This window comes from Piliocolobus tephrosceles, chromosome 5 (assembly GCF_002776525.5).
Source record: "Piliocolobus tephrosceles isolate RC106 chromosome 5, ASM277652v3, whole genome shotgun sequence".
NCBI lineage: Eukaryota > Metazoa > Chordata > Mammalia > Primates > Cercopithecidae > Piliocolobus > Piliocolobus tephrosceles.
The window spans coordinates 133,330,845-133,356,184 of NC_045438.1; the positions used below are offsets into that span (position 1 = coordinate 133,330,845).

The 25,340-nt window shown below is 50.8% G+C and overlaps 2 protein-coding genes across 4 annotated transcripts; both read right to left on the reverse strand.

Annotated features, from left to right (window-relative positions):
- Nucleotides 1-1,628: 1,628 nt before the first annotated feature.
- Nucleotides 1,629-4,343, reverse strand: RPL10A (ribosomal protein L10a). The gene is made up of 6 exons (XM_023212618.1): nt 4,260-4,343; nt 3,820-3,894; nt 3,666-3,746; nt 3,164-3,312; nt 2,062-2,234; nt 1,629-1,829 (listed from the first exon to the last, which is right to left on the reverse strand). Exons 1-6 carry the CDS (start codon nt 4,262-4,264, stop codon nt 1,659-1,661), a joined length of 654 nt encoding a protein of 217 aa, XP_023068386.1. The 5' UTR covers nt 4,265-4,343; the 3' UTR covers nt 1,629-1,658.
- Nucleotides 4,344-5,609: 1,266 nt separating this feature from the next.
- On the reverse strand, nt 5,610-17,662 carry FANCE (FA complementation group E). 3 transcript variants are annotated; one of them, XM_023212616.2, is made up of 10 exons: nt 17,206-17,662; nt 13,555-14,161; nt 12,081-12,125; nt 11,693-11,761; nt 11,245-11,388; nt 10,238-10,361; nt 9,938-10,016; nt 9,108-9,174; nt 7,267-7,392; nt 5,610-6,458 (listed from the first exon to the last, which is right to left on the reverse strand). In XM_023212616.2, exons 1-10 carry the CDS (start codon nt 17,451-17,453, stop codon nt 6,357-6,359), a joined length of 1,611 nt encoding a protein of 536 aa, XP_023068384.2. In that variant the 5' UTR covers nt 17,454-17,662; the 3' UTR covers nt 5,610-6,356. The 3 variants fall into 3 exon arrangements, with proteins under 3 accessions (XP_023068384.2, XP_023068382.2, XP_023068385.2); XM_023212614.2 differs by having other exon boundaries at nt 5,612-6,458; nt 11,245-11,391; XM_023212617.2 differs by lacking the exon at nt 5,610-6,458 and having other exon boundaries at nt 9,108-9,170; nt 11,245-11,391.
- Nucleotides 17,663-25,340: the final 7,678 nt, after the last annotated feature.

Genomic DNA, 25,340 nt, shown 5'->3' on the forward strand with positions numbered 1-25,340 from the left:
AAAAAAAAAAAAAAAAAAAAAAAAAATTAGCCAGGCATAGTGGCAGGTGCCTGTAGTCCCAGCTACTCAGGAGGCTGAGGCAGGAGAATGGCATGAACCCGGGAGGCAGAGCCAGCAGTGAGCTGAGATTGTGCCACTGCACTCCAGCCTGGGCAACAGAGCAAGACTGTCTCAAAACAATAATAATCCTTCTCAGCTAGTCATGGTAGCTTATGCCTGTACTCCCAGCACTTTGGGAGGCCGAGTTGTGTGGATCACTTGAGGTCAGGAGTTCAAGGCCAGCCTGGCCAACATGGTGAAACCCTCTCTACTAAAATACAAAAAGTTTAGTTGGCCATGGTGGTATGTGCCTGTAATCCAGCTACTTGGGAGGTTGAGGCAAGAGAATCCAGGAGGCAGAGGTTGCAGTGAGCAGCGATCACGCAACTGCACTCTAGTCTGGGTGACAAAAGGAAAATGGGGATAAGGCTAGGCACGGTGGCTCATGCCTGTAATCCTAACACTTTGGGAGGCCGAGGCAGGCAGATCATGAGGTCAGGAGATCAAGACCATCCTGGCTAACACAGTAAAACCCCGTCCCTACTAAAAAAATACACAAAATTAGCCAGGTGTGGTGGCATGTGCCTGTAGTTTCAGCTACTTGGGAGGCTGAGACAGGAAGGAGAATGGTGTGAACTCAGGAAGTAGAGCTTGCAGTGAGCTGAGATGGTGCCACTGCACTCCAGCCTGGGTGACAAAGCGAGACTGTCTCCCCCCCAAAAAAAAAAAGGAGGGATGAAATGGACCCCCTGTTTAGAAACAAAGTCAAACGAAGCTGATTTTAGTCTAAGCTTAAAGCAGGTATCTCCCAAAAGCCACCTTTCCAGTACTGGGTGCTAGAGGCAAGAACTGCCAAGGGAAATGCCTCAGAAAAGGAGGGGGCTTAGCCTGCCTGGGGCAAGGACCTGGAATACTGTTGGTTCCCCTAGAAAAATGAACAGGATCTGGCTGGGGACAGTGGCTCATACCTGTAATCCTAGCACTTTAGGAGGCCCAAGGCAGGCAGATCATGAGGCCAGGAGAGCAGGCTGACCAACATGGTGAAACCCCATCTCTACTAAAAATACAAAAATTAGCTGGGCGTGGTGGCGTGTGCCTGTAATCCCAGCTATTAGGGAGGCTGAGGCAGAATTGCTTGAACTGGGACCCAGAGACTGCAGTGAGATCGCACCACTGCATTCCAGCCTGGGCTACAGACTCGTCTCAAACAAAACAAAACAAAACAAAACCAAGGTCCGTTAATTAATTACACTTTTGTACTGGTTTGCTGTGCGCCTTGTTTTCCTTAACATTTACTCATTACTGACCCAAAGCATAGGATACTCCATGTGGGGCCTTAAGACAGAAATGCTGACTAAAATCTTTAAATTTACATGGACCAATCCTGTCAAAAAGCTTCAATGCCATTAGCACCCCATCACATACCCAAGACTGCCTAATTTTGATGGCAGAAAAACATCCTCTTCCCTATAGTACCCAACTATCCATCATCAAGGTGACAAACTACACAACTAGCCATGGCAGTGCCAAGGCCCTCACTTGTCAGCTGACAAACCACCCCCTACCCTCAATCACAGGCAGACAGAGGGGACTGGTAATAGAATTTATTCAAATGTGCCTTAATATAGGCGCTGGGGCTTGCCCATGGTGCTCTTGATATATAAGGCCCGGACATTCTGCCAGTTTTTCTTGAGCAATGACACCAAGAAGTTGACAGCCAGGTGAATGTTATACACAAGCTCATCATCTGTCATCTTCACATGACCAACAGCTACAGCCAGACATAACACCTGGGAGGACAGAAGAGAGGATCAAGTCAGGTTGGTGGAGGAATGGCAAATGGCCTGTCCTTCCTCCCCCAGTGGCCTGGTGAGCAGGTACTTGGACCCAGGCCAAGGAAGACCAGGGTTACTCCAAAAGTTTCAATCCTGGTGGGTGCCCTTACTGACCTATTTAGAGACTTGGGTAAGATTTAGACCCTGCCAACACCTTCACCCATAGCAACCCACCAGACCCCCTCACCTTCTTCATTTGGAACTTGATTGTGGACTTCACCTCATCCACTTTGGCCACCATGTTTTCGTTGTGTGTGAGCAGGGAAGGGAACTTTCCTGCCTTATTTAGGCCTGGGCCGAGGATTCGTGGAATCTGCTTGATCAGAGACTCTGAGGCCAAAAACGCATCATACTTCTTGGCTGGTAAAGACAGGAAGCCATTGGCATTGCTTAGGACCTGGTCACCAAGGCACACCTCAAATGTGGCAGGCCAGAAACACACTTGAATCAACCATGTGACATCCAAGCAGCACCCTCTCTACCCCCTCCTCAGTCTTTTCCCCCACCTAAAAGGTTTCCAGAAAGTCCTCTGGACCTTCACTGGTCCCGAAACATGCTCTCAGAAAATCAGGCTGACCCATGATCCATGGCATAACCGCTGTACAACGGATGCTCCGGTCAAGACTGCCAGGGCTCAGGCCGGGCACGGTGGCTCACGCCTGTAATCCCAGCACTTTGGGCGGATCACGAGGTCAGGAGATTGAGACCATCCTGGCTAACACAATGAAACCCTGTCTCTACTAAAACTACAAAAAAAAAAAAAATTAGCTGGGCGTGGTGGCGGGCGCCTGTAGTCCCAGCTACTCGGGAGGCTGAGGCAGGAGAATGTCGTGAACCTGGGAGGCGGAGATTGCAGTAACCTGAGATTGCACCACTGCACTCCAGCCCGTCTCAAAAAATAACTAAAAAAAAGACTGCCTGGGCTCGAATTGTGCTTATTTCTTAGCGGTGGACCCTGGACACGTGACAACTGGGAATGTCTGCTTCCTACCTTAAAAGCAGTCTAATGCCACTGCCTAAGCAACGCAGGGTAAGATTTCCAAATCATACCTCACCAGCACCTGGCTGGTCAACTTACAATACCTGGCCTCCCTCATCAACTGGAATCCTCATAGCAAATACAAACATCAAACCACCCCAAAGCTAAAACAGCACTCAGGCCAGCTAGGCAACCACCGCCGCATTTGCTAGTCTAGCCCCCTCATCATTTAAAAATCGAAATGGCAGAAAAGCCTTTCTACCGCCTCCACCCCACAACTCACATGCAAAACCACAGCGGCCGGACTCACCCAATTTCTTGACCAGTTTTTTATTCTTGTTGAGTTTTTTCAGCGCCTCGATGTCCATGTGGGGGATATCCACGGCCTTGGCCTCGTCACAGTGCTGCTGGTCCCCCAGGACACACACAGAGAACTTGGGGCGGGGAGTGGACTTAAGCCTGCGTTTTGGGGCACAGCACCAAGAGGTTATGCCTAGCCCTGGGTCCCGAGGGCCGGTGAAGGGTGTGGGACCGCAGCAGCCACCGAGCCTTACCCGGAGCGTTCACATTCACCAGCAGCCAGCCTGGCTTCTCAGACTGGCCGGCGGGCTCGGCCAAGGCCTCCCCACGCCTCCCCTCATGTTTTAAGACCCAGGGTGGGGGTCCGTCCAGCCACGCCTGCCCGGAGCAGGGGGTCTGAACTACCCTAACACATCAGTACCGACGTGCCCGCCTCCGGCTCAGCGGGAGCCTGCAGGGGAGGGGCAGGCACGGGGGCACTGAGGGCTGGGTGGGGTCAGAACGGTGCCAACCTGACGGTGCCCGAGAAGCGCTTGTCCTTCTGAGGGTCATAGTTCTTCAAGCTGATCTGCAACTCCACTGTCTCCAGGAACCTTCGAGAGAGGAGGGGGATTAAGCACACGCCGGCCGTCACCACCCGCGCCCTGCCCCAGGGTCGGCACTCACTTGCGGCGCTTGCGCTGGTTCCCGTGCAGGACTTCCCGCACCGCCTCGTACAGGGTGTCGCGAGAGACTTTGCTGCTGCGTGAGAGAAGCAACAGCGCGCTCAGGGCCGCAGAGTCCACACGCTCGGACTGCTCGGAAGCCTCCGAGGCTCCAAGCTTCGAGACGGGCGGGCGGCCCACGGCGGACTCCCCAGTAGATTCCGGACACCAAGTAGAGCGACGGGAGCCCGGACCCAGACCCAGACCCAAAACCCGGTGGAAGAGGGAGCCTCTCAGTGATCGGACCTGGTAGGAAGGGCGACCCGCAGGCCGACCCGCCTTGAGAAATGCCCCGCGGCGAAGGTGGCGCAAGGGCCCGCAGTTCAGCCTGCAGAAGCCGCATCCTTGGCGGGGCACCTGGAGGCGCGGATGAATGCAGATACGGCTTTCAGGACCACTTACCTCATGGCTTCTCACACCGCGCTAACCGGAAAAGAGACTAGTACGGTTTGCGCATGCGCTCTAATAGTGGCCCTGATCTCGCGAGAATGCCTTGTTCCTCGGTCCTACCCACAGAGAGGTTGGGTGGGCCAACCCCGGGAAGCGCTGCGTTCTCCGGCCGCTGGGGGCGTCGCTGGGCCGCTAGGCCGGCGCGGGAACCCACGGAGTTGTCGCAGCCTTGAGCTCCCCGCGGCCCCCGGTAATGTGCCGATTCGCGCCCGCTGTTGCTGGGCCCCTAGGGAAGCAGCGGGGTTCGGGGCTCGAGCTTCGGTAGTCACACGTACTGGTACAGCCCAGTGATGTTCAGCGTGGATTCCGGCATGCTTGTCCCTCAAACCCCTTTCCCTTCGCGCCCTCCGCACCAGCTTATGTTCTCAAAAGCAAGCCTTGTTCCTCGGCCCCACCCCCCTCCCTCAGCACCTTGCTCTAACCTGGACTCGTGGTAGGGGAAGCCTCCGGAAAGTTCTGTTCCTGACTCTCAGCGCCTGCAGGGGGGAAGAGCTGGGAAAGTCCTAAAGTGAACTTTCACTTGATAATTTGATAACATCTACGTTTTAAGTGTGACTACTATGAATAAGGCGTCTAACCAGGTGCTACAGGAATACAAAGATGTAAAACAGGCACACAGCACTGCACACCCATTAAGGTGTCTTCTCTGCTCTTTCCTCTGTCCAATGGGTCTCATCCTCTTAGCCCACTGTAACCCAAAGAGCCCTTCAGATCTCTCCTAGGGTTCATCTGCCCAAAACCCTTCCCTAACTCCAGACTGAGTCACTCCCACCTTTAAGATGTCCATTCCCACCTATCCCCTTGCCTGGTGGGAGCAGCTCCTGTAGGATGGGGTGGGTGGTATTACACATTATTTGGCCCTCAGAAAGTGAATAAGATACCCTACACCCTTCCCCTCACCAGGAAAAAGATGTTCCTTGTCATTGAGCAGGGAGGTGGAGGGGGTGGGGATGGGTTCAATACCCAGAATTCACGGGAAGGAAGGTACTGCTTCTAATAAGACATTGGCCAGGCGTGCTGGCTTACGCCTGTAATCCCAGCACTTTGGGAGGCAGGCGGATCACCTGAAGTAAAGAGTTTGAGACCAGCCTGGCCAATGTGGTGAAACCCCGTCTCTACTAAAAATACAAAAATGAGCAGGGTATGGTGGCAGGAGCTTGTAACCCCAGCTACTCAGGAGGCCAAGGCAGGAGAATCGCTTGAACTGGGGAGGTGGAGGTTGCAGTGAGCCGAGGTCACGCCACTGCACTCTAGTCTGGTGACAGAGTCAGACTCTGCCTCAAAAAAAAAAAAAGAAAAAGACATTATTTAACTTGCTTTTTATTCAATACCATTGATAAATTCAAGTCAGAAACAAAAACACAGATGGTCATAACATACACGAGCACAAGAGCTTCATCTGAGCACACCAGTACCCTAGACCTCCTGGAGCATCCCATGTCCACTCTGGGTCGGCTTGACCCTACTGAGCCCTGTCGGAAAGTTTCTCTCCCTGCAGCCTGAGAATTGATGAGGAGTGTGCCTGGGGCCAGCAGCCTTTGAAAATATAGCTCTGGCCTGGTGTGGTGGCTCACACCTGTGAATCTCAACACTTTGGGAGGCCAAGGCAGGGCAGATCACTTGAGCTCAGGAGTTCAAGACCAGCCCTGACCAGCTTATTATCTACAAAATAAAAAAAATTAGCTAGGGCACAGTGTCATGTGCATTTAGTCCCAGCTACTTGGGAGGCTTACATGGGAGGATCAAGCCTGGGAGGCAGAGGTTGCAGTGAGCCATGATCGATCGCACCACTGCACTCCAGCCTGGATGACAGAGCAATACCTTCTCTCAAAAACAAAAGAAATGAAAAAATATAGCTGAGCTTCCTTAGCCCAGGAACCTCCCTGTTGTCTGGGAAGCCAGTATGCCCCTGTGCATCCTGGAACAGGGAGGCAGTTGGAATCTGGGATGGCCAGGCTCAGCCTTTATCCTCAGGCTAGGGCTCAAGACAGAAGGTGGTGAAGACAGAAATGCCCTTCAGGAAGCTGGTGATGGTCCCTTGGTGGATGGTCAGGGGCCCAAATGTTTCAAGGCGGCCTGCAGGGACTTCCTCAGGAAGGTAGTGTTAGGTTCTAGGGCCATAGCCAGGCCCAGCCTCTGGGTCTCAGTGATCTGCGGAGAAGGAAAAATCATGTCAGGACTCCAGCAGCTGATCCCTCCTCTCTCCCCACTACCCCAGGGTCTCTATTGAGGAAGGAGAGAGGAAGCCAGGACGATGGAAGGAGGAGGAGACTCCTGAGCAATCTAATCTCATTATTTCACCATGGTTAACCAGGTGGACCTGGAGCCAAATACTAGCTGCACAACTTACTAAGCCAGCCACATTAGTAATAGTTGTATGTTTACTATGTTGTATATTACAATAGTATTGTATGTTTACTATGTGGCAGCACTTTATATGCATCAATCCATATACAAACATACATACACATCATGTATATGCATTGCCATATATATTCCTCAAAACCCTCCCGTTTTACAGATGAGAAAACTGAGGTTCGCAGACACTCTACTGTGTGACACCTGCCTTCCTTTTGGGCCACACTTTCTCTTTCTGCCCTGTTGCTACAACCTCCTGACAGGTCTCAGGCCCTAGATCTTCACCCTCCAATCCCACTCCTCACAGAAGCCAGATGCTTCTTAATAGTACAGATCTGACCAAGTTAATCCCAGGTTGAAGGCCCTTGAATGACTCCTGATGCCTCACATTGGAGGTCCTTCTGTTCGGATCTCCAGAGGATTCAGGAGCTTACTGAAATTGTGCAACAGAAGCATGTTCATACTTCCATCTTTCTGGGAGGGTCTACATCAACCCCAGCACTCAGGGTTTTATCCCTGACATACATATTCATACACCCTTGTGGCAGGCCCAGGGCAGCCCTGCCAGCAGGACCAGCCCCATGGCCCTATCAGTACTCACGTTAGCCTGGTACTTGGTCATCACCGTTAGCATGAGCTTGGCATAGGCCATGGAGGTGGTGGCTGCCAGTCCCTTTTTACAGAGCTTCTCCATTAAGACACTGAACTTCTCAGGGGTCATCTCCACCTGCACACATTGGGAGATGGAGCAGTAATCACAAGAAGGGCTTGGGCTCTTCATTCGGCCACTCCTGGATTCAATTCCTAACTCCACCACTTCCTAGCTGGGTGACCCTGGGCAGGTTACTTAACCAACCTAAACCTCCATTTCCACATCTGTAAAATGAGGCTCAGAATATCTAATGGAAGACCGTGAAAAGGATTAAATGAGATAATGCACATAAGACACGCACGTCTCAAAAATGGTGGCTACCATTGCAAAGGCTCAGATTAGGACCAAGGGGAAGCCAAGGATCCCTCGTCTGGTTCAGTGGTTAAAGATATAAACAAGTCAGGGCCCAAGAGACACTGCCACCTTAATCTCCTGGCTCTTCATAATAATAATTTAGGCTTGGTGTGGTGGTTCACACCTGTAATCCCAGCACTTTGGGAGACTGAGGAGGGCGGATCGCCTGAGATCAGGACTTCGAGACCAACCTGGCCAACATGGTGAAATCCCATCTCTACTAAAAATACAAAAATTAGCTGGGCATGGTGGTGCGTGCCTGTAATCCCAGCTAATCAGGGGGCTGAGGCTGGGGAATCACTTGAACCCAGGAGGCGGAGGTTGCAGTGAGCCGAGATCGCGCCACTGCACTCCAGCCTAGGTGATATAGTGAGACTTCGTCTCAAATAATAATAATAATAATTTAATAAACACTGTGCATCAGGTACCATTCTGAGTACTTTATACCAATTATCTCATTTAAACTTCACTCCAATCTTATGTGGTGGGTGCTATTAATATTATATCTCTCCTTTTGTAGATGAGGAAACTACAGGCATAAAGAAGTTAGGTCAGTTATCTAAGATATAAACAAATGAGGCAGAATTTTAGGTACTGATATGAAAAAAAATCACCAAAATATACTGTGAAGTAAAAAAAGCAAGGTACAGGGCACTGAGTTTGGTGTGTTGCAATTTCTATAAAAAGTAGGATGGATAGTAAGTGTAAACATGTTTCCACATATAGATGGTATCTCTGGGAGGGGGGGTTCCCCTGAAACTGGGGGACTCTGGATGGTTGGAGAAGAGAAGGGGAATATTTTTCACAGTATCCTTTTGAGCTTTTAAAATTGTCAACATATGGGCTGGGCATGGTGGCTCATGCTTATAATCTCAGCACTTTGGGAGGCCAAGGAGGGCAGATCACTTGAGCCCAGAAGTTCTGGCCTCAAGTCATGGTGAAACCCTGTCTCTACTAAAAACACAAAAATTTGCTGGCATGGTGGCGCACGCCTGTAATCCCAGTTATTTGGGTGGTTGAGCCGTAAGAATTGCTTGAACCCAGTAGACAAGAGGTTGCAGTTAGCCAAGACTGTGTCACTGCACTTTGACCTGGGTGACAAAGCCAGACTCTATCTCAAAAAAAAAAAAAAAAATTGTGAACATACGAATCTATTACCTATTCAAAAATAAAATAAAATTTACACACACACATCAAAAATCCCACCCCAAGGCCCCCCAGCTAGTAAGAGGTGGAGCTGAAGTGACCATGTGCTCAGCTCTCTGCTACCAGCTTTGCATGCCCCAGGTCTCTCCCACTGTCTCAGGCAGCTGCTGTAGGGCAGCTGTCCTACTTGACCCTGCATCCACTGAAGGACTCAGAAACCCAAGAACCCCATGTCCTTCCAAGGACTGCAGCACTTCTTTGTCCACTCTTCCCCAGGACAGCCTGCTCACCTGCCGCTCTAGGAGTGACTGCAACACCAAGAAAATTTCCTCCTTCCAGGGCAGCTCCAAGATCTGTCTGCAAAGCAGGGGTCCTAGTGAGAAATGCCTGGCCTCTCACCCAAGCCTGAGTATCTATCTGCTGCTGCAACTCCCACAGCATGGCAAGGCCCTGAGGACAGCCAAGATCTCCAGTCAACAAAGGGGTAGTCAGGGGTGGGGCACAGTGGCACTTTGGGAGGCCCAGGCAGGTGGATCACCTGAGGTCAGGAGTTCGAGACCAGCCTGGCCAACATGGTGAAATCCCGTCTCTACTAAAAATACAAAAAATGAGCCAGGTGTGGTGGCAGGCGCCTGTAATCCCAGTTACTCAGGAGGCTGAGGCAGGAGAATTGCATGAACCCGGGAGGCGGAGGTTGCAGTGAGCAGAGACCACGCCACTGCACTCCAGTCTGGGCGACAGGGCAAGACTCTGTCCCCTGTCCCCTCCGCAAAAAAAAAGGGTAGTCAGAGACCTCTTGATGCTGGCACCAGCCCCAGCAGACGCTATTGCAGAGCTCATAAAACTGCCAGGAAGGTCACACCCCAAAAGCCCCAGGAGCTGACAACAAAGTATTTGGTAGTGAGACACAAGGGTCCCCTAAAAAATAACTAGGAGTAGAGAGTGCATCCTGAGAACAAAAGGCAAAGAGGACTCATAGAGGAGGAAGATGATGGAGTGAGATGACATACATGAGGCTTCCTAGAGGTGAGCCTTCCCTGCAGGGCCCAACACATGTGATGTCACTGTAGCCTGGGGGAACAGGTGGCGGTGGGGACAGCATGGAGGCCTGCACACTCACCCCAGCATTAGAACCTGTGCATCTGGCTCCAGGGACTCTGCCTTCACAAGGCAACATAGTAACTCTGTTTGAGCAGGACCTGGGTAGAGGAAAGCAGAAGGGGAAGTCTGGGCGGAAATGGTAGAAGACGGTGGAAAGTGGGGAGGCGGTAACAGAATGCCCAGCCTGTTATAGGGGCATTGTCAGGGAAGCAGCAGGCATCTTTAATCACTGAATACCCAACTCCTGCCAGGGCCACTCTGGGGTGAAGGGTGCTGAGAACACTGAGGGCAGAGCTCCTGGGCCTGGTTCCAGAATTACCTGTGCCTTGGGCCTGGAGCACAGGGTCAAGGAGGGCTCTGCAGACAGGGTAGGTATATTTGGCACAGAAGGAGGTCACGGCGGTTGTAAGCAGGCGGGAGGCTGAGGAAGTCAAGGAGAGGATCTATAGCCAACAGGGAGGAAAAAATTAATTCTTTTCATTTCAACAGCATTTATCAAACACACATTTCAGATGGTGATACATGTTACAAAGGAAAAAAAAGAAAAAGTTCTTTTACTTAGAACTCACATGGACCCACCCGTTGGAAAAGATATATACCTCTCTTGCTCAGTTTCCAAATCCCTGAAAGTCCCTTGATCAGCTTCTAGAAAGGTTCTGGTGCCCAGAGAGAAGTTAGATGCTGGCTGGGCATGGTGGCTTACGCCTGTAATCCCAGCACTTTGGGAGGCTGAAGCAGCTGGATTGCTTGAGGCCAGGAGTTCGAGACCAGCCTGGGCAACATGGCGAAACCCAGTCTCTACTAAAAATACAAAAATTAGCCAGGTATGGTGGTGGATACCTGTAGTCCCAGCTACTCAGGAGGCTGAGGCAGGAGAATCACTTGAACCACAGAGGCAGAGGTCGCAGTGAGCCGAGATTGCGCCACTGTACTCCAGCGTGAGTGACAGAGCAAGACTCTATCTCTAAATAAATAAATAAATAAAAATACAAAAATTAGCCAGGCATGGTGGAGGGCACCTGTAATCCCAGCTACTCAGGAGGCTGAGGCAGGAGATCGCGCCACTGCACTCCAGCCTAGGCAACAGAGTGAGACTCTGTCTCAAAAAAAAAAAAAAAAAAAAAGAAGTTAGATGCCATGTGGGTAGATGGCCTGGGGGTCCATGCCCTGCCAGTTAAGCAGGGATCCCTTCCTTGCCCCAGGCTGCCCAAACAGCCCAGATGTCTACAAGGCTGGGAATCCTCTCTCTCAAGTACCACCCTTCTGAGGGCCCAGATGCTCTTCCCCATTGTCCTTGGCACTCTGAGTACCTCCCAATATACCTACCCGTCCAAGAAAGAGGCTTCTGGTCAGCACAGTAGCATTGCTGAGGCTGAGATCAGGTGAAAGGGCCAGCAGCCAGGTGCAGAGCTGCAGAAGACCGAGGTCTGAGAGCTGGGGGAGCTGCAGCTGGGTACACAGCAAGTCCATCTGCTGACAGAGTGGGGCACGGGGGAGAAAGGACACCAGGACATGCTAGGCTGTCTCAAGCAACTGGGCCACAGATGGAGCAGGGCAAAGATACTCTAGAGCAAAGAAAGTCTGGGAGAGCTGCCCTAGGGGAAGGAACCAGGGGCTAAAAGAAACTACAGAGGGTGATCCCTATCACTGAGAAAGAAAACAACAAAATCCCCTCCCACATTTCCCACGTGAGGTAGGAAAACATAAACTTAAATAGAAAAAGATAAAGGAGAGAGAATGTAACCTCAGAGCCAGGCAGTCTATCTGGACTCACCTGGCTGGGGCTACATTCGTGAAGAAGCTGTAGCTCAACTGGGGGAGCATCCTCCAATCCCTCTAACCCCTGCGGAGACAAATCAAATCTCATGTTAAGACTGGCAGAGCCCTTGGTGACAAGTCACTGAAGCCGCCCCTTCAGTTGGCAGAAGGAGTGGCTGAGATCCTGGAAGGCGCTACCAGAGAAGAGGAAGTTACCTGGTGTTAGATGGTAAGTCTACACTTGGTTCAAGAAAAGCTCCTTCAGAGACTGTCCTCAGACCTTTACTCCAGTCCCCCTCCCCCAGCCAGCTTGTATATCACTGCACTGGGCCTTCCCTGGGCATAGCTAGGATCTGGGTAGAAGGTGGAAGAAAGGCTATGGGGAACAGGGTGGGGCCAGTCACCTCCTCCAAGGTCTTCAGCAGCTGCTGCAGCCTGGGAAGCTGGTCCTGTGGAGGAGAGCCCAGTCACTGCCACATCCCTCCCCCAGCAGCATGACCCCAAGCCTGCTTCCGGCTCCCCAAGTCAGTGGGAGCTAGCCGGCAAAGATGATTCAAGAAAGTCAAGAGGCCAGGCACGGTGGTTCACACCAGCACTTTGGGAGGCTGAAGCGGGAGAATTGCTTGAGCCCAGGAGTTCAAGGCTAGCCTGCACAACTAGTTGTGACCCCATCTCTACAAAAATAAAAATAAAAAATTAGCCAGGCATGATAGTGCATGCCTGTAATCCCAGCTTCACTCCAGCCTGGGGAAAGAGAGGCCCTGTCTTGAGGGAAAAAAAAGTCAAGAACATGAAGTCTCTATCTTGAAAAGTGCCTAAGAACCCAAACTAGACAAGGTCCAAATGAAACCCAGCTGTCACCAGGTACAGTGGCTCACGCCTGTAATCCCAGCACTTTGGGAGGCCGAGGCAGGCGGATCACGGTCAGGAGATTGAGGCCATCCTGGCTAACACAGTGAAACCCCATCTCTACTAAAAATACAAAACATTAGCCAGGCGTGGTGGCAGGCACCTGTAGTCCCAGCTACTCAGGAGGCTGAGGCAGAAAAATGGTGTGAACCCAGAAGGTGGAGGTTGCAGTGAGCCGAGATCATGCCACTGCACTCCAGCCTGGGCGACAGAGTGAGACTCCATCTCAAAAAAAAAAGAAAAAAAAAAAAAGAAAACCAGCTGTCTAGAATTGTTTTCTGCTTCCAACCCAAATGGGGGTAGACCCAGGCCTCGGACAAGGAAGCAGGGGCAGGCTGGATGCTGTCATGATTCTTCCCACCCACATATTATGGGGTAACAGGGGTGGCTCCAGAGCCTCTCCCTTGCCTGGCACCCTTTAACCCACGTTATAGATCATTAGGACACGTTTCCCACCTCCAGTAACTCCCTTCCCTACCCCTCTTTAAGAGTCTGTGGAGTGGCTGGGCACAGTGGCTCACACCTGTAATCCCAACACTTTGGGAGACCAAGGCGGGCAGATCACCTGAGGTCGGGAGTTCAAGACCAGCCTGACTGACATGGAGAAACCCCGTCTCTGCTAAAAATACAAAATTAGCTGGGCCTGGTGGCACATGCCTATAATCCCAGCTACTTGGGAGGCTGAGGCAGGAGAATCGCTTGAATCTGGGAGGCAGAGGTTGCGGTGAGCTGAGATTGTGCCATTGCACTCCAGCCTGGGCAACAAGAGCAAAACTCCATCTCAAACAAAAAAAGAAAAAAAAAAGTCTGTGGAGTGGAGGCTACATTCCCTAAACCCTACCTTCCTCCTTTTTCCTCCAAGAACTACAGTCAACTCCTTTGGGAAAAAGTGTCGCAACCAGCCTTCCCCACAGATAAAGCCACCACTGGTGAAATATCACTCTAAACCCAGTCTCCCTACCAAAGTACCTGGATAGCTTTGGGCAACTCCAAACTCTCAGCTAGACCTTTAGCATCCTCCAGACTCGAACCATCCTGGCCAGTCTTAGCTCCCATGACAGGCTGGTCCTTAATAGGAGATGCATCTCCTCCATCTGCCAGGGATTCCAGTGACTTATGTTCAGGTCTCTCCTCCTCATGATCTTCTTCCTCTTCCCAACACCGGAACCTTTTGGGGACCCTCTTCCCCTCAGGACTGGCAGCCTCTTCCTCTGACTCCTTTCTGCGTTTCCCAGGCTGCTGGGAGTCCCTGTTGTCCTCTTCTTCAGGGTCTGGAGACTGGGGAGATTTCAACCTCCTGCCCCCTGGGCCCAGCCCCCTACACAGACTTTGGAGCTGTCTCTGGCATTTTTTAGACAGTGGAGAAGCTCCCTCCATGGAGGTCGCCACCCCTAGATCCCTTCGCAGCAATTCCCCCAGGGCACGGAGCCAGGCATCGGGGTCAGGGGCTAGGTCCTGCTGGGCAATCTGCAGCACAGAGAGGAGCCCACTTTCCGGCAGTGATGGCCGAACGGCCATCAGCAGGGACATCAGGTTCCTCTGGCATATCTGGGGCAATCGCAGCAACAGTGGTTTCCTGGGTAGCAGAGGGAGAGCAAGCAGTTAAAGTGTCTGGCTGAAGGGAGCACAGGGCAGACTGGGCAGAGCTGGGGGCTCAATGGCAGTGGACAGATGGGGGCTGGCAGGCAGTATCTGTAAGAGTCAGTGGATATTGGCCAAGTGTGGTGACTCACACCTATAATCACAGCATTTTGGGAGGCTGAAGTGGGCACATCACTTTAGGTTAAGAGTTTGAGATCTGCTTGGCCAACATGGTGAAACTCCATCTCCACTAAAAAAAGTACAAAAATTAGCTGAGCGTGGTGACATGTGCCTGTAGTTCCAGCTACTAGGAAGACTGAGGCAGGAGAATGGCTTGAAGCCAGGAGGCAGAGGTTGCAGTGAGCCAAGATCATGCCACTGCACTCCAGCCTGGGCAACAGTGTGAGACACTATCTCAAAAAAAGGAAAAAAAAAAAAAAAAAAAAGTCAGTGGATGGAGAGAGACAACACGAGAACTGTTCAACAAGTGTTCATTGAGTATCATATGACAGGCCGTATTCTTTGGCCTCTGTCATCTGTTTCAGCTCAAAATTCATACTGGAACCTACTCTGTAATAGATTCATGCTTGTTTTACACAAAAAGAAGAAAAAAGTTCTTTCCCAAATTTTAGGGAAAAATAATACTCCAGGATGCTGTGCAGTGCTTGGTCATGCAGCCCTATGGCTGCCCTCAGCAATCCCCTGGAACTCTCCGGGTCACTCATCTGTCCAGCTCTTGTGTTCCTTTCACCAAACTGTGAGTTCCTAAAAGGTGAAGGTAGTGTTTCCTTTCTCTGTGTCCTAGGACTCAGCACAGCGCCAGCCCAGAGCAGGCACTTGTTGTGCATTTATTGAATGAATTAACTTTCTGAGAATAAGTGTGCTGAGATCGGCAAGAGCTGCTGTGGACACAGAAGGCTTCCCAGAGATGAAACTTGAAACAGAAGGAATCACTTTACAGATTCCAAACAGTATTCACAGAGTCAAAGGGGAAGACAGGGGGATGAGGATCTTTTGTTTTGGAGCCCCAGGGGTTTAAGCAGAACCAGTGCTCTCCTGCAAGCACCCAACTTTTCTTAAAATAGATTTAACACTATTCCCCCAAGCTCCAAAGGCCCATGATGCAATGTAACCATCCGTAATTCTGCCGAGGCACAAACCCAGATCCTATGTGACCTGAGGCTTGGTGTGGCAAGTCACGGCAGCATTTAGCCCACTACCCATCATGTCTTTACTCCTCCCTATGCATAATTTTGCAGGGCCATTTGTCAAGAGGCACTTGGGTTGTGAGGCAGAAAAAAAAAAAAAAGACAATTATTTCTTTGTGGAATATAGACACTATGTGAGAGAGAAAAACTAGAGTCAAACTTTAAAAGATGGTCCAGGAGCAGTGGCTCATGCCTGTAATCCCAGCGCTGTGGGAGGCCAAGGTGGGTGGATCAGGAGTTCCAGACCAGTCCAGCCAATATGGTGAAACTCCATCTCTGCTAAAAATACAAAAATTAGCCGGGCATGGTGGCACGCGCCTGTAGTCCCAGCTACTCAGGAGGCTGGGGCAGAAGAATTGCTTCTTCTGGAGGTGGAGGTTGCAGTGAGCCAAGATCGCACCACTGCACTTGAGCCTGGGCAACAGAGCAAGATTCCGTCAAAAAGAAAAAACGAAACAAAACAAAAAAAACTAAGTTTAAAAGATGGTTAATTTGTGGCAGGGAGGATATCTGGGGGTAGAGAGGTAGAGAAGACCCTACTCCAGGAGACTTTAACCTTTTTTAGTGCCAGAGACCTGTGATCAGAATGAGTGTTAAATGCACTTGATAAAATATCTATGATTATAAAGGAAATCAATTGTACTGAAATACTCTTCTATCCAGGGGCCCCAGGTTAAGGCCTCTGCCCTCCCCTTACTCTATCCAGAATAAGCCAGATAGCTGGGCAAACATTTCTATAGCTTCCAATTTGGGGATTCAAACAAGTTCTCCTGACCCATCTCCTGAAAGAAATTCAAAGTGGAGGGTAGGAAGAAAATATTGGACCTCTCATTTTCCCCTGTTTATCTAAAACATAAAAAATTAAGCATTAGAAATATTTAGCATCTGGATGGTTTCTAGCATAAATTATGGGGGAGGGGTATCCAAGAAGAGTGGAAGGCTGGCCCCACTAGGAGCTGAACATGGCGCCTCACCCACTCATTTTTCATTTTTTGTGTGTTTTAGTTAACTTTGCTAGTTAAGTGCATTTGTGGATACTGTACTATCTTTTTTTTTCCAAACAAAAGTTGTCCTCACAAATGAGCACATAGCTTAATAGAATGCCTGCCAAAAAATTGGAGATAATATCAATAACAGAAACACAACCAAATAAAATGGCAGGGCCGACACCTCTGCTCCTAGTGGGAATTCTTAGTCACAGAGAGGTTAAAAAACAAAGTTCAATATCATCCAAGAGCCAGAAATTATCAAGAACACTAATATATGGATTCACAGTTACCATTCTTAGGGAAAGCAATCTTGCCTTACAGTGAACGTTATGCTTTGAAAAGCAGAGAGTATACGGCCACCAGGATAGCGGGTATGTATTCCACCATCACGTTTTAAATATCTATTTTTGTACTTTAAAATGTACGTATTTTAACACACGTGTTACACTTTATACATAAGTATACATACACTTATGTATAAAGTGTATGTATATATACTTTATACATAATACACTTTATACATAAGTATACTTATACTGGACGTATGTGTCCAATTGTTTAGATGGAAGTATGCGATCAAAAGGGATTTGCCTCCACTTATCAATCAAAAGGGATTTGCCTCCACTTATCATCACTATACTTTACGGCCAACAGAAGGCGTGTGCCTCGAGTTCCCGGATCCTGGGTGTCCCGCACACGGCAGGTGTTCAGTGAAGGGTGCCCCTGCTCATAGGGTACGCGGCAGGCCGTCGCTGAAGGGGCTAATTTCACCTCTCTGTGCGTGGGTCTCCCGACAGCCCCCGCCTCCCGCACCTGCTGAGGGGCCGCGGGCGAGGACTTACAGTTCCAGACGGCCGTCAGGCCCCAGCACTACCGGCTCCTCCCGGCACAGGGCCTCGAGCAGGCGGCCCCAGTCGAAGGGCTCCCAGCCGCGCCTGCCCAGCGCCCGAAGCACCCCCAGGCCACGCCGCGCCCCCTCGGGCCCCGCCTGCAGCGCCTGCAGCAGGAGGCGGACGGGGGCCTCCAGCTGCGCCCAGGGCGCCGGCTCCGCGCCCTCAGCCCCAGGGAGCCCCGCGTCCGGGGCCGCCATGCCGGGACACGGGTGCCGCGCCGCCCCCTACTCTGGTGTGGAGCCTCAGCTCAGAGGCTGAGGGGAACGGGGAACTCCAGCGCCGTCCCTGACGCGGCGGCGGCGGGCCAGCTCCAGCGCCCGTCACAAGCTCTCCTCGGCGTTGGGAAACCGGAGAAGCCCGGCCGCGCAGAGTTGCAGCAGAACGCGCGCTGTCTGAAAGGGAAGGAAGGAGGCGCGGCCGAGGGCGGAGCCTGAACTTGAGGCGGGCGCGAGGCAAGGTCGCAAGGGGTGGGGCCGGGCACGACCCCAGCCGGAGTAGGAGGGCGGGGCCAAGGCCCGGGGCGTGACCAAAACAAAGGGTTAGTTTGTGGGCGGGGTCGGGCCCGGGAGCCTGGAGCGGGGCGGGGCGGGGCGGGGCGGGGCGGGGCGGGGGGGGGCGGGGCGGGGCGGGGGGGGACCGGGCTGATGGAGGGGCGGATCCGCCGTTGCCGACCCCAACCCTCTCCCTTTCTTCATCACTCCCTAAAGTAGTGGAATGGAGTGAACGTCAGGGGTCCTGTTGTACTGGAGGACCCGCGCTGTATTTAAGCTGACGGCATGTTGCTTGTTATGGACTTCACCATAGAATTTGACCACAATTTACCACCCCACTTAGCTTCATCTCTTCCACAGGCCAAAAACTGCCATCATTTGGGTTTCAGTCCTCTCCAGAAATAGTATTTGATATACAAACATCCGTGAGAATGAGGTCACAGTAAAACCTAACACCGTCAATATGGCCAAAGACTTTCTTCTGAACTTCCTCCCAAAGACCAAGCAGTAGCCTTGCTCTGGGTCGTTTATAGGGGGCCAGGTGTGGCTCCACTTCCTAGGGTTCAGTTTAAGGAAGTCCGCTGGAGGAGGCAGGCTTCCAGCCAAGGGTGGGATCACTGCAAGGGGTAGGAAATAAGGGAGAAGAGTCCCACAGTGCCTCCTAAACCTTGCTTTGGGGGCCAGCTTGTATTTCCCATCCCAGCTTCTGCTGCCACATACATCCATCATTCAGGAAATGTTTACTGAACACCTAGGGACTGGGGATACTGGGAACAAAATAAAGATCCTGGCCCTCATTGTCACTCAACTGGGGAGAGACGGAAAGCTAATTAAACAGTTTTTGTGGTAAGTGTTCAAAAAGAACATAGCACCGACAGATAGCACAAAGTGCTTTTAAATAGGGTGGTCAGGCAAGATGAATGTGAAGATGACGTTGGCAAGCCAGATAGAAGTCTGTGAGAAGACCATTTCAGTCCTCCCTGGGGGAACGGAGGGGCTCTGGGGCAAAAGCATGGCTACAGCAGAGGGCAATTGCTGGATAGTAATAGGAGTTGAGATCAGAGGGCAACCAGGTCAGATCTTAAGAGGCCTGAGGTCATAGAAAGGACTTGGGCTTTCACTCTGAATAGTATGGAAAGCCATGGGAGTATCTTGAGCTTGATCTGATCTCCATTTGAGCCAAAATGAGTTCAAGGGAGCTGTCAGGAAAGACTAGTGATATTTATTAGATAATGGCTGCTTTGCAAATGCCAAAATAGCAAGAAAGAAGTTTCTTCCAGACACCTTCTGTTTCAGGTAAGCAGCTCTAACTTTACAGGGGATGTTTTGGGTCTTCGAATGACAAGCTGTTGGAGGAGTGGGACCTGATGCATAGCAGGCAGGGTCAAGAATGCTAAACAGCCTGCAATACCCTGTGCATCCTCACTACAGCTTTACTGAGTGGCTGTGGCTCCCACCCACCAAGGTCTGCATTCTAGCCACCCGAGAGGGAACAGAGAGGAAAAGTTCTTAACATGGCTCAAGGACCCTGGTGGATCCAAGTCCCTTTCACAAGATTCATGAGGTTATTACTATTTTCATAATGCAAAAATGCACCGTGAAGTTTTCCAGAAGCTAAGTGACAGGTAATATTGCAATAGATTGAATGCAGAAGCAGCCTTATTGCCTTGGCAGTGGGACTGGGGTATGAGCAGAGCACTCTTCAGACACCAGCAACGATAGCTTAGGTGCATTTTATTGGTTTTCTTTCAGAGTCATTCTACAAAAGAACAAAGTTAAAAACCAAGGCCCTGGCAAGAGGGTTTGAACCTTCCTCATTCCAGGAGCCCTCCCCTGTTCCTCCATATTCCCAACTGTGTCACTGCTGCAGTTCATGGGGGTGGAGGGCTTGCTACCTTTGCCCCCCCCACCAAACCCAAAAAGGGAAAGACCTAGCACCTAGAAACTCCTTCCCCTCACCCCAATTTCCCTCAAGTTGATCCTGGTTACAGAAGGCCATGGTAGGAACTGTTGGGATCCTGCAGGAGTTCTGAACCCCAGAAGGTCATGGCCAGGGCACCGTCTGTGAAGAGCACATTGTCCTCTGGCTCAGCACCCCTTAGGAACAATGTTGGACTCAGCACCTGGGAGTAGAGAGAAAAATCAGTGAAAACCCATCAACTTCAACACCAGCTGCCCCAGAAATTGAGGAACTCAAGACTCATATATAAGGTTGGGCAGGCTGTACACAGCACAAAGGTGCCACATCTAAGTAGGCACCATATTCGCATGATAGACACCATCCATAGGTTTTATATTTATCACAAACATTTATTAGAAGCCATGAGCAGTAGCCTCCCCTGCCCCATACCCCTGCAGTTACCACCTCACTCCCAGAGGCCAGTTGCACTCTCTCAGGCCAGGGAGGACCGGAGGTCAGGGCCTTAGCTGGGAGCTGGTGCAGGTAGATACACTCAGATTTGAAGGGGCAGCGGCCATTCCCTCGCACGAAGAACCGGCATCGGATCTGGCTGTGAGAGAGAAGATGACCATCGCCTTCAAGACGATGTTACCCCAAGAACAAGGGGCACTCGAGGCTGACACATAAGTTTGGGCAGGCTGTACACAGCACGAAAGCCCCACACCTAAGTGGACACCACTAGCATCTTAGTGTAGCTTTTACATTTATTCAATCTTCCAGCAGATGGCAGTAAAGCATCTTAAGGGGCCCCTTTCTGTAATTCTCAGTCTCCGTTTGGGCCAGCAATAACAGTGACCCTGGGAACCTCCTTTCATTTTTCTGGGTTTTTTCGTTTGTTTTTTGGGGTTTTTGTTTGTTTGTTTGAGACGGAGTCTTGCTCTCTCACCCAGGCTGGAGTGCAGTGGCGCAATCTCGGCTCATTGCAACCTCTGCCTCCTGGGTTCAAGCGATTCTCCTGTTTCAGCCTCCCAAGGAGCTGGGACTACAGGTGCCTGCCACCACGTGTGGCTAATTTTCATATTTTTAGTAGAGATGGGGGTTTCACAATATTGGCCAGGCTGGTCTTGAACTCCTGACTTCAGGTTATCCAACCATCTTGGCCTCCCAAAGTGCTGAGATTCCAGGTATGTGCCACTGTGCCCCCAATCTTTTTTTTTTTTTTTTTTTTTTTTTGACATAGAATTTCACTTTTGTTGCCCAGGTTGGAGTACAGTGGCATGATCTGGGCTCACTGAAACCTCCGTTTCCCAAGTTCAGGAGATTCTCCTGCATCAGCCTCCCAAGTAGCTGGGATTATAGGCACCCACCACCACACCCTTCTAAATTTTTTTGTATTTTTAGTAAAGACAGGTTTTCACCATATTGCCCAGGCTGGTCTCAAACCCCTGACCTCAGATAATCTGCCCATCTTGCCCTCCCAAAGTGCTGGGATTACAGGCATGAGTCACTGTGCCTGGCCTTTTTTCTTTTTTTCTTTTTTCTTTTCTTTTTTTTTTTTTTTGAGGCAGGGTTCTTGCTCTATCACCCAGGCTGGAGTACAATGAATGGCATGATCATGGCTCACTGCAGCCTTGACCTCCTGGGGCTCAGGTGATCCTCCTGCCTTAGCCTCTCGAGCAGCTGGGACTATAAGCATGTGCCATCATGCCTGGCTAATTTTTGTGTTTTTTGTAGAGATGGGGTATCAGCATGTTGCCCAGGCTGGTCTCAACTCCTGGACTCAAGAGTTCCTCCCCCTCAGCCTCCCAAAGTGCTGGGGTTACAGGCGTGAGCCACCGTGCACAACCCCTCAGCTTCTTCTTCTACAGTATGAGGATAGTAAGAGTCCCTGTTTCATGCAGTTTACGACGTACAAAGCCTGTCACACAATAAACCTCCATCTACACCATCTCCTATCACATCCAGGCCTGAGAGCTCCCCTTGGGAAACTTCCAACTGGTGGCCCAGCTGCCAGTACAGTTGCTGTTGAACAACATAGGCTTGAACTGCCTGGGGCAGCTTATATGCAGACAAGATCCTGGAGCCAACAAGACCAATTCCCTCCTCTTCCTCTTCATCCTCCTACTCAATGTGGATGAAGTCTTTAATGGTAATCCACTTCCACCTAATGAATAGTAAATATATTTTCTCTTCCTTATGATTTTAATGTTTCTTTTCTCTAGCTCACTTTATTGTAAGAATAAATACTATGTTATATATACATATAACATATAAAATCTGTATTAATTGACTTTATGCTGTCCAAAAGGGTTCTGGTCAGCAGCATGTTATCAGTAGTTAAGTTTTGGGGCAGTCAAAAGTTATACATGGCCAGGTGTGGTGGCTCATGCTTGTTATCCCAGCACTTTGGGAGGCCGAGGCACGCGGGTCGCTTGACCTCAGCAGTTCAAGACCAGCCTGGGCAACATGGCAAATCTCTGTCTCTACAAAAAATACAAAAATTAGCCAGGCTTGGTGGTACACGCCTATAGTCCCAGTTACTGGGGAAGATTTCTTGAGCCCAGGAGGCTGAGGCTGCAGTGAGCCGAGATTGCACCACTGCACTCCAGCCTGGGCCACAGAGCGAGGCTCTGTCTCAACAACAGCAACAACAACAATGACGACATTATAAATGGATTTTTGACTGCATCGGGTTCGGTGCCCCTAACCCCTAAGTTGTTCAAGGATCAACTGTATTTCCTGTCTTCCACTTGTCTGCCTGGGGCATCCTCTCTTTACTCCTCCTGAGGAACCCTGTTCTTCCCATGCGCAGCTTCAATACTTCCCCTTCTGTGACATTCACTCGAGTTAGTTTTTCCTTCAGTAATTTTGTTGATGCAGCTATGAGAGTTCACAGGTGTCTTCAGAACACGGCTGACTATCTCCTGGGTGAAGGCAAGACCTCCTTCTTTATCCCTCCCTTTACCCAAATACACTTTGCATAGATCAAGTGTAGTAAATCCTTTGGGAAAGTGGAATTAGGAACTTGGAATTGCAGCTCATTCCAGATTTTGAATAAGTGCTTACCCTCCCCAAGAGATTCAGACCTACCTAACATTTCCCCATCAGCAAAGGCTGCCTTTCAGCTCCCTTCTCAGCCACCCCATGTTTTCAAAGAGCAGCTAAGCAAATAACATATATTCGAATCAGTTTGTTTTCCTGCCTTACGATCAATTGGAAATAAAAGCCAAAGCAGGGCTTCTCATGGTACAGAGAGAACCAGAGTTGCTCTGAGTTGATTCTGAGCCAAGTTAGAAGAGAAAATTGGCCCTGGTGTTCCTTCTGCTATCTCAGGCACTCCCCGTTTATTAACTGGGCTTTGTTTTTATTTTTTCTTTTCTTTTTTTTTTTTTTTTGAGACAGAGTTTCACTCTTGTTGCCCAGGCTGGAGTGCAGTGGCACGATCTCAGCTCACTGTAACCTCTACCTCCAGGGTTCCAGTGATTCTCCTGTCTCAGCCTCCCGAGTAGCTGGAATTACAGGCGCACGCTACCACATCTGACTAATTTTTGTATTTTTAGTAGAGAGGGGATTTCACCATGTTGGCCAGGCTGGTCTCAAACTCCTGACCTTGGCCTCCCAACGTGTTGGGATTACAGGTGTGAGCCACCATGCCTGGCCTTATTAACTGTGCTTTCTGAAATCATGAAAATCCATTTTGGTCACTCTAAACTTCAGGGTTTTGGGGATTCACAGGCTGGGGACCATGGCTGAACCAGAATGAATCAGGGGCTACCTCCTCCACTTGCCTAACCCTGAGTCTCATTCCCTCTGCAGCCTCACCTGGTCCGAGCCTTGAAGTTCCTGATGAGTTGCTCCTTCTGGGCCCCCTTGCTCACCCAGAATTTGTGGGGGATGATGTAGCTGGAATGGACACGGCACTGGGGACACGCCCTGCAAGGCAGTGGAGTAGAAGGTGGGAGAACAGTCACAGGCCCCCAGGCCGGCCTCCTCCCTAGGGTGTTTCCCTCCCTCCCTGTTGGCACCTCCATGACACTGACTTGATGACATCCAGCGGGAAGTCCTGCCGGTTCTTCCGCCAGGTGCGCAGGCAGCCCAGACAGTGGGCGTGGGTGCAGTTGGGCAGGATGCCGAAAACCCGCTGAGCCTCTGGCTTGTCCCACACTTTGTCCATGCAGATGCCACACACCACATCCCGACTGTCCTGCTTCCCAGGCAGCCACAGGTAGGGTCAGACACTCCACCCGCATGCCCACATTCAGCCTCAGGTGCCACCAAGCCCTCCAGTCCCTCCTCCCACAGTAGGTCTGGGTGTCCCAGAGGTCCAGAAAGCCATCTTTTGCCACCCCTCACCCACAGCCTGCTGCACCTCAAGGTCCAGGCTCTGAAGGGGCGCCATGAGCTCTCGGACAAGGTGGAACTTCGGCAGAGACTCCTGGGAGTGGCCGTGATCCCCGTCAGCAGCTGTTGGGAAAACTGCATCCATTCACTCACCCCTGTGGCAACCACTGAGCATTTTCTGCACGCAAGGCTCTGTGGTAACCCACGTCCTGCCCCCAGGTGGGTTAGAGTCCAGTCAGAATTAGAAGCCTCTCATATAGCCCAGGCTTGGTGGCTCACACCTGTAATCTCAGCACTTTGGGAGGCCAAGGCAGGCGGATCACCTGAGGTTAGGAGTTTGAGACCAGCCTGGCCAACATGGTGAAACCATCTCTAGTAAAAATACAAAAATTAGCCAGGTGTGGTGGCACGTGCCTGTAATCCCAGCTACTCGGGAGGCTGAGGCAGGAGAATCGCTTGAACCCAGGAGGCAGATGTTGCAGTGAGCTGAGATCATGCCATTGCACTCGAGCCTGGGTGACAGAGGAAGACTTCATCTCAAAAACAAAAAAACCCAGCCTGTAATCCCAGCACTTTGGGAGGCCGAGGCAGGCAGATCATGAGGCCAGGAGTTCGAGACCAGCCTGGCCAATATGGTGAAACCCTGTCTCTACTAAAAATTCAAAAATTAGCCAGTCTTGTTGGCATGCGCCTGTAGTCCCAGCTACTCGGGAGGCTGAGGCAGAAGAATCGCTTGAACGGGGAGGTGGAGGTTGCAGTGAGCTGAGATTGTGCCACCGCATTCCAGCCTGGGAGACAAAATGAGACTCTGTCTCAAAAAAAAAAAAAAAAAAAGAAGCCTCTCCTCTAGCCATTTAAAACTGCGCTGTCCAATATGTAACCAAGAGCCATATGTGGCTGTTGAGCTACTGAAATGGGGCGAGTCTGAGTTGACACCTGCTGTAAGTAGAAAATAGGGCCAGACGCGGTGGCTTCTGCCTGTAATCCCAAAACTTTGGGAGGATGAGGTGGGTAGATCGCTTGAGCTCAGGAGTTGGAGACCAGGCTGGACAACATGGCAAACTCTGTCTCTATCAAAAATAAAAAAAATAGGCCAGGTGCAGTGGCTCACACCTGTAATCCCAGCACTCTGGGAGGCCGAGGCGGGAGGATCATGAGGTCAGGAGATCAAGACCATCCTGGCTAACACAGTGAAACCCTGTCTCTACTAAAAAAATACAAAAAAAAAAATTAGCTGGGCGTGGTGGCAGGCACCTGTAGTCCCAGCTACTCAGGAGGCTGAGGCAGGAGAATGGCATGATCCCGGGAGGCGGAGCTTGCAGTGAGCCGAGATGGTGCCACTGCACTCCAGC

Excerpts from the sequence above, each read along its gene's own strand:
- RPL10A (XM_023212618.1), bottom strand. Across the intron at positions 2,235-3,163 it reads AAAACTGGTCAAGAAATTGG|CCAAGAAGTATGATGCGTTT; the intron begins GTGAGTCCGGCC and ends TGTCTTTACCAG. Across the intron at positions 1,830-2,061 it reads TCAAGTTCCAAATGAAGAAG|GTGTTATGTCTGGCTGTAGC; the intron begins GTGAGGGGGTCT and ends CTGTCCTCCCAG.
- FANCE (XM_023212614.2), bottom strand. The coding sequence starts at position 17,453 with ATGGCGGCCCCGGACGCGGGGCTCCCTGGGGCTGAGGGCGCGGAGCCG. Across the intron at positions 10,362-11,244 it reads GAAGCCTCTTTCTTGGACGG|ATCCTCTCCTTGACTTCCTC; the intron begins GTAGGTATATTG and ends TGTTGGCTATAG. Across the intron at positions 7,393-9,107 it reads AGTCACTCCTAGAGCGGCAG|GTGGAGATGACCCCTGAGAA; the intron begins GTGAGCAGGCTG and ends CAATGTGTGCAG.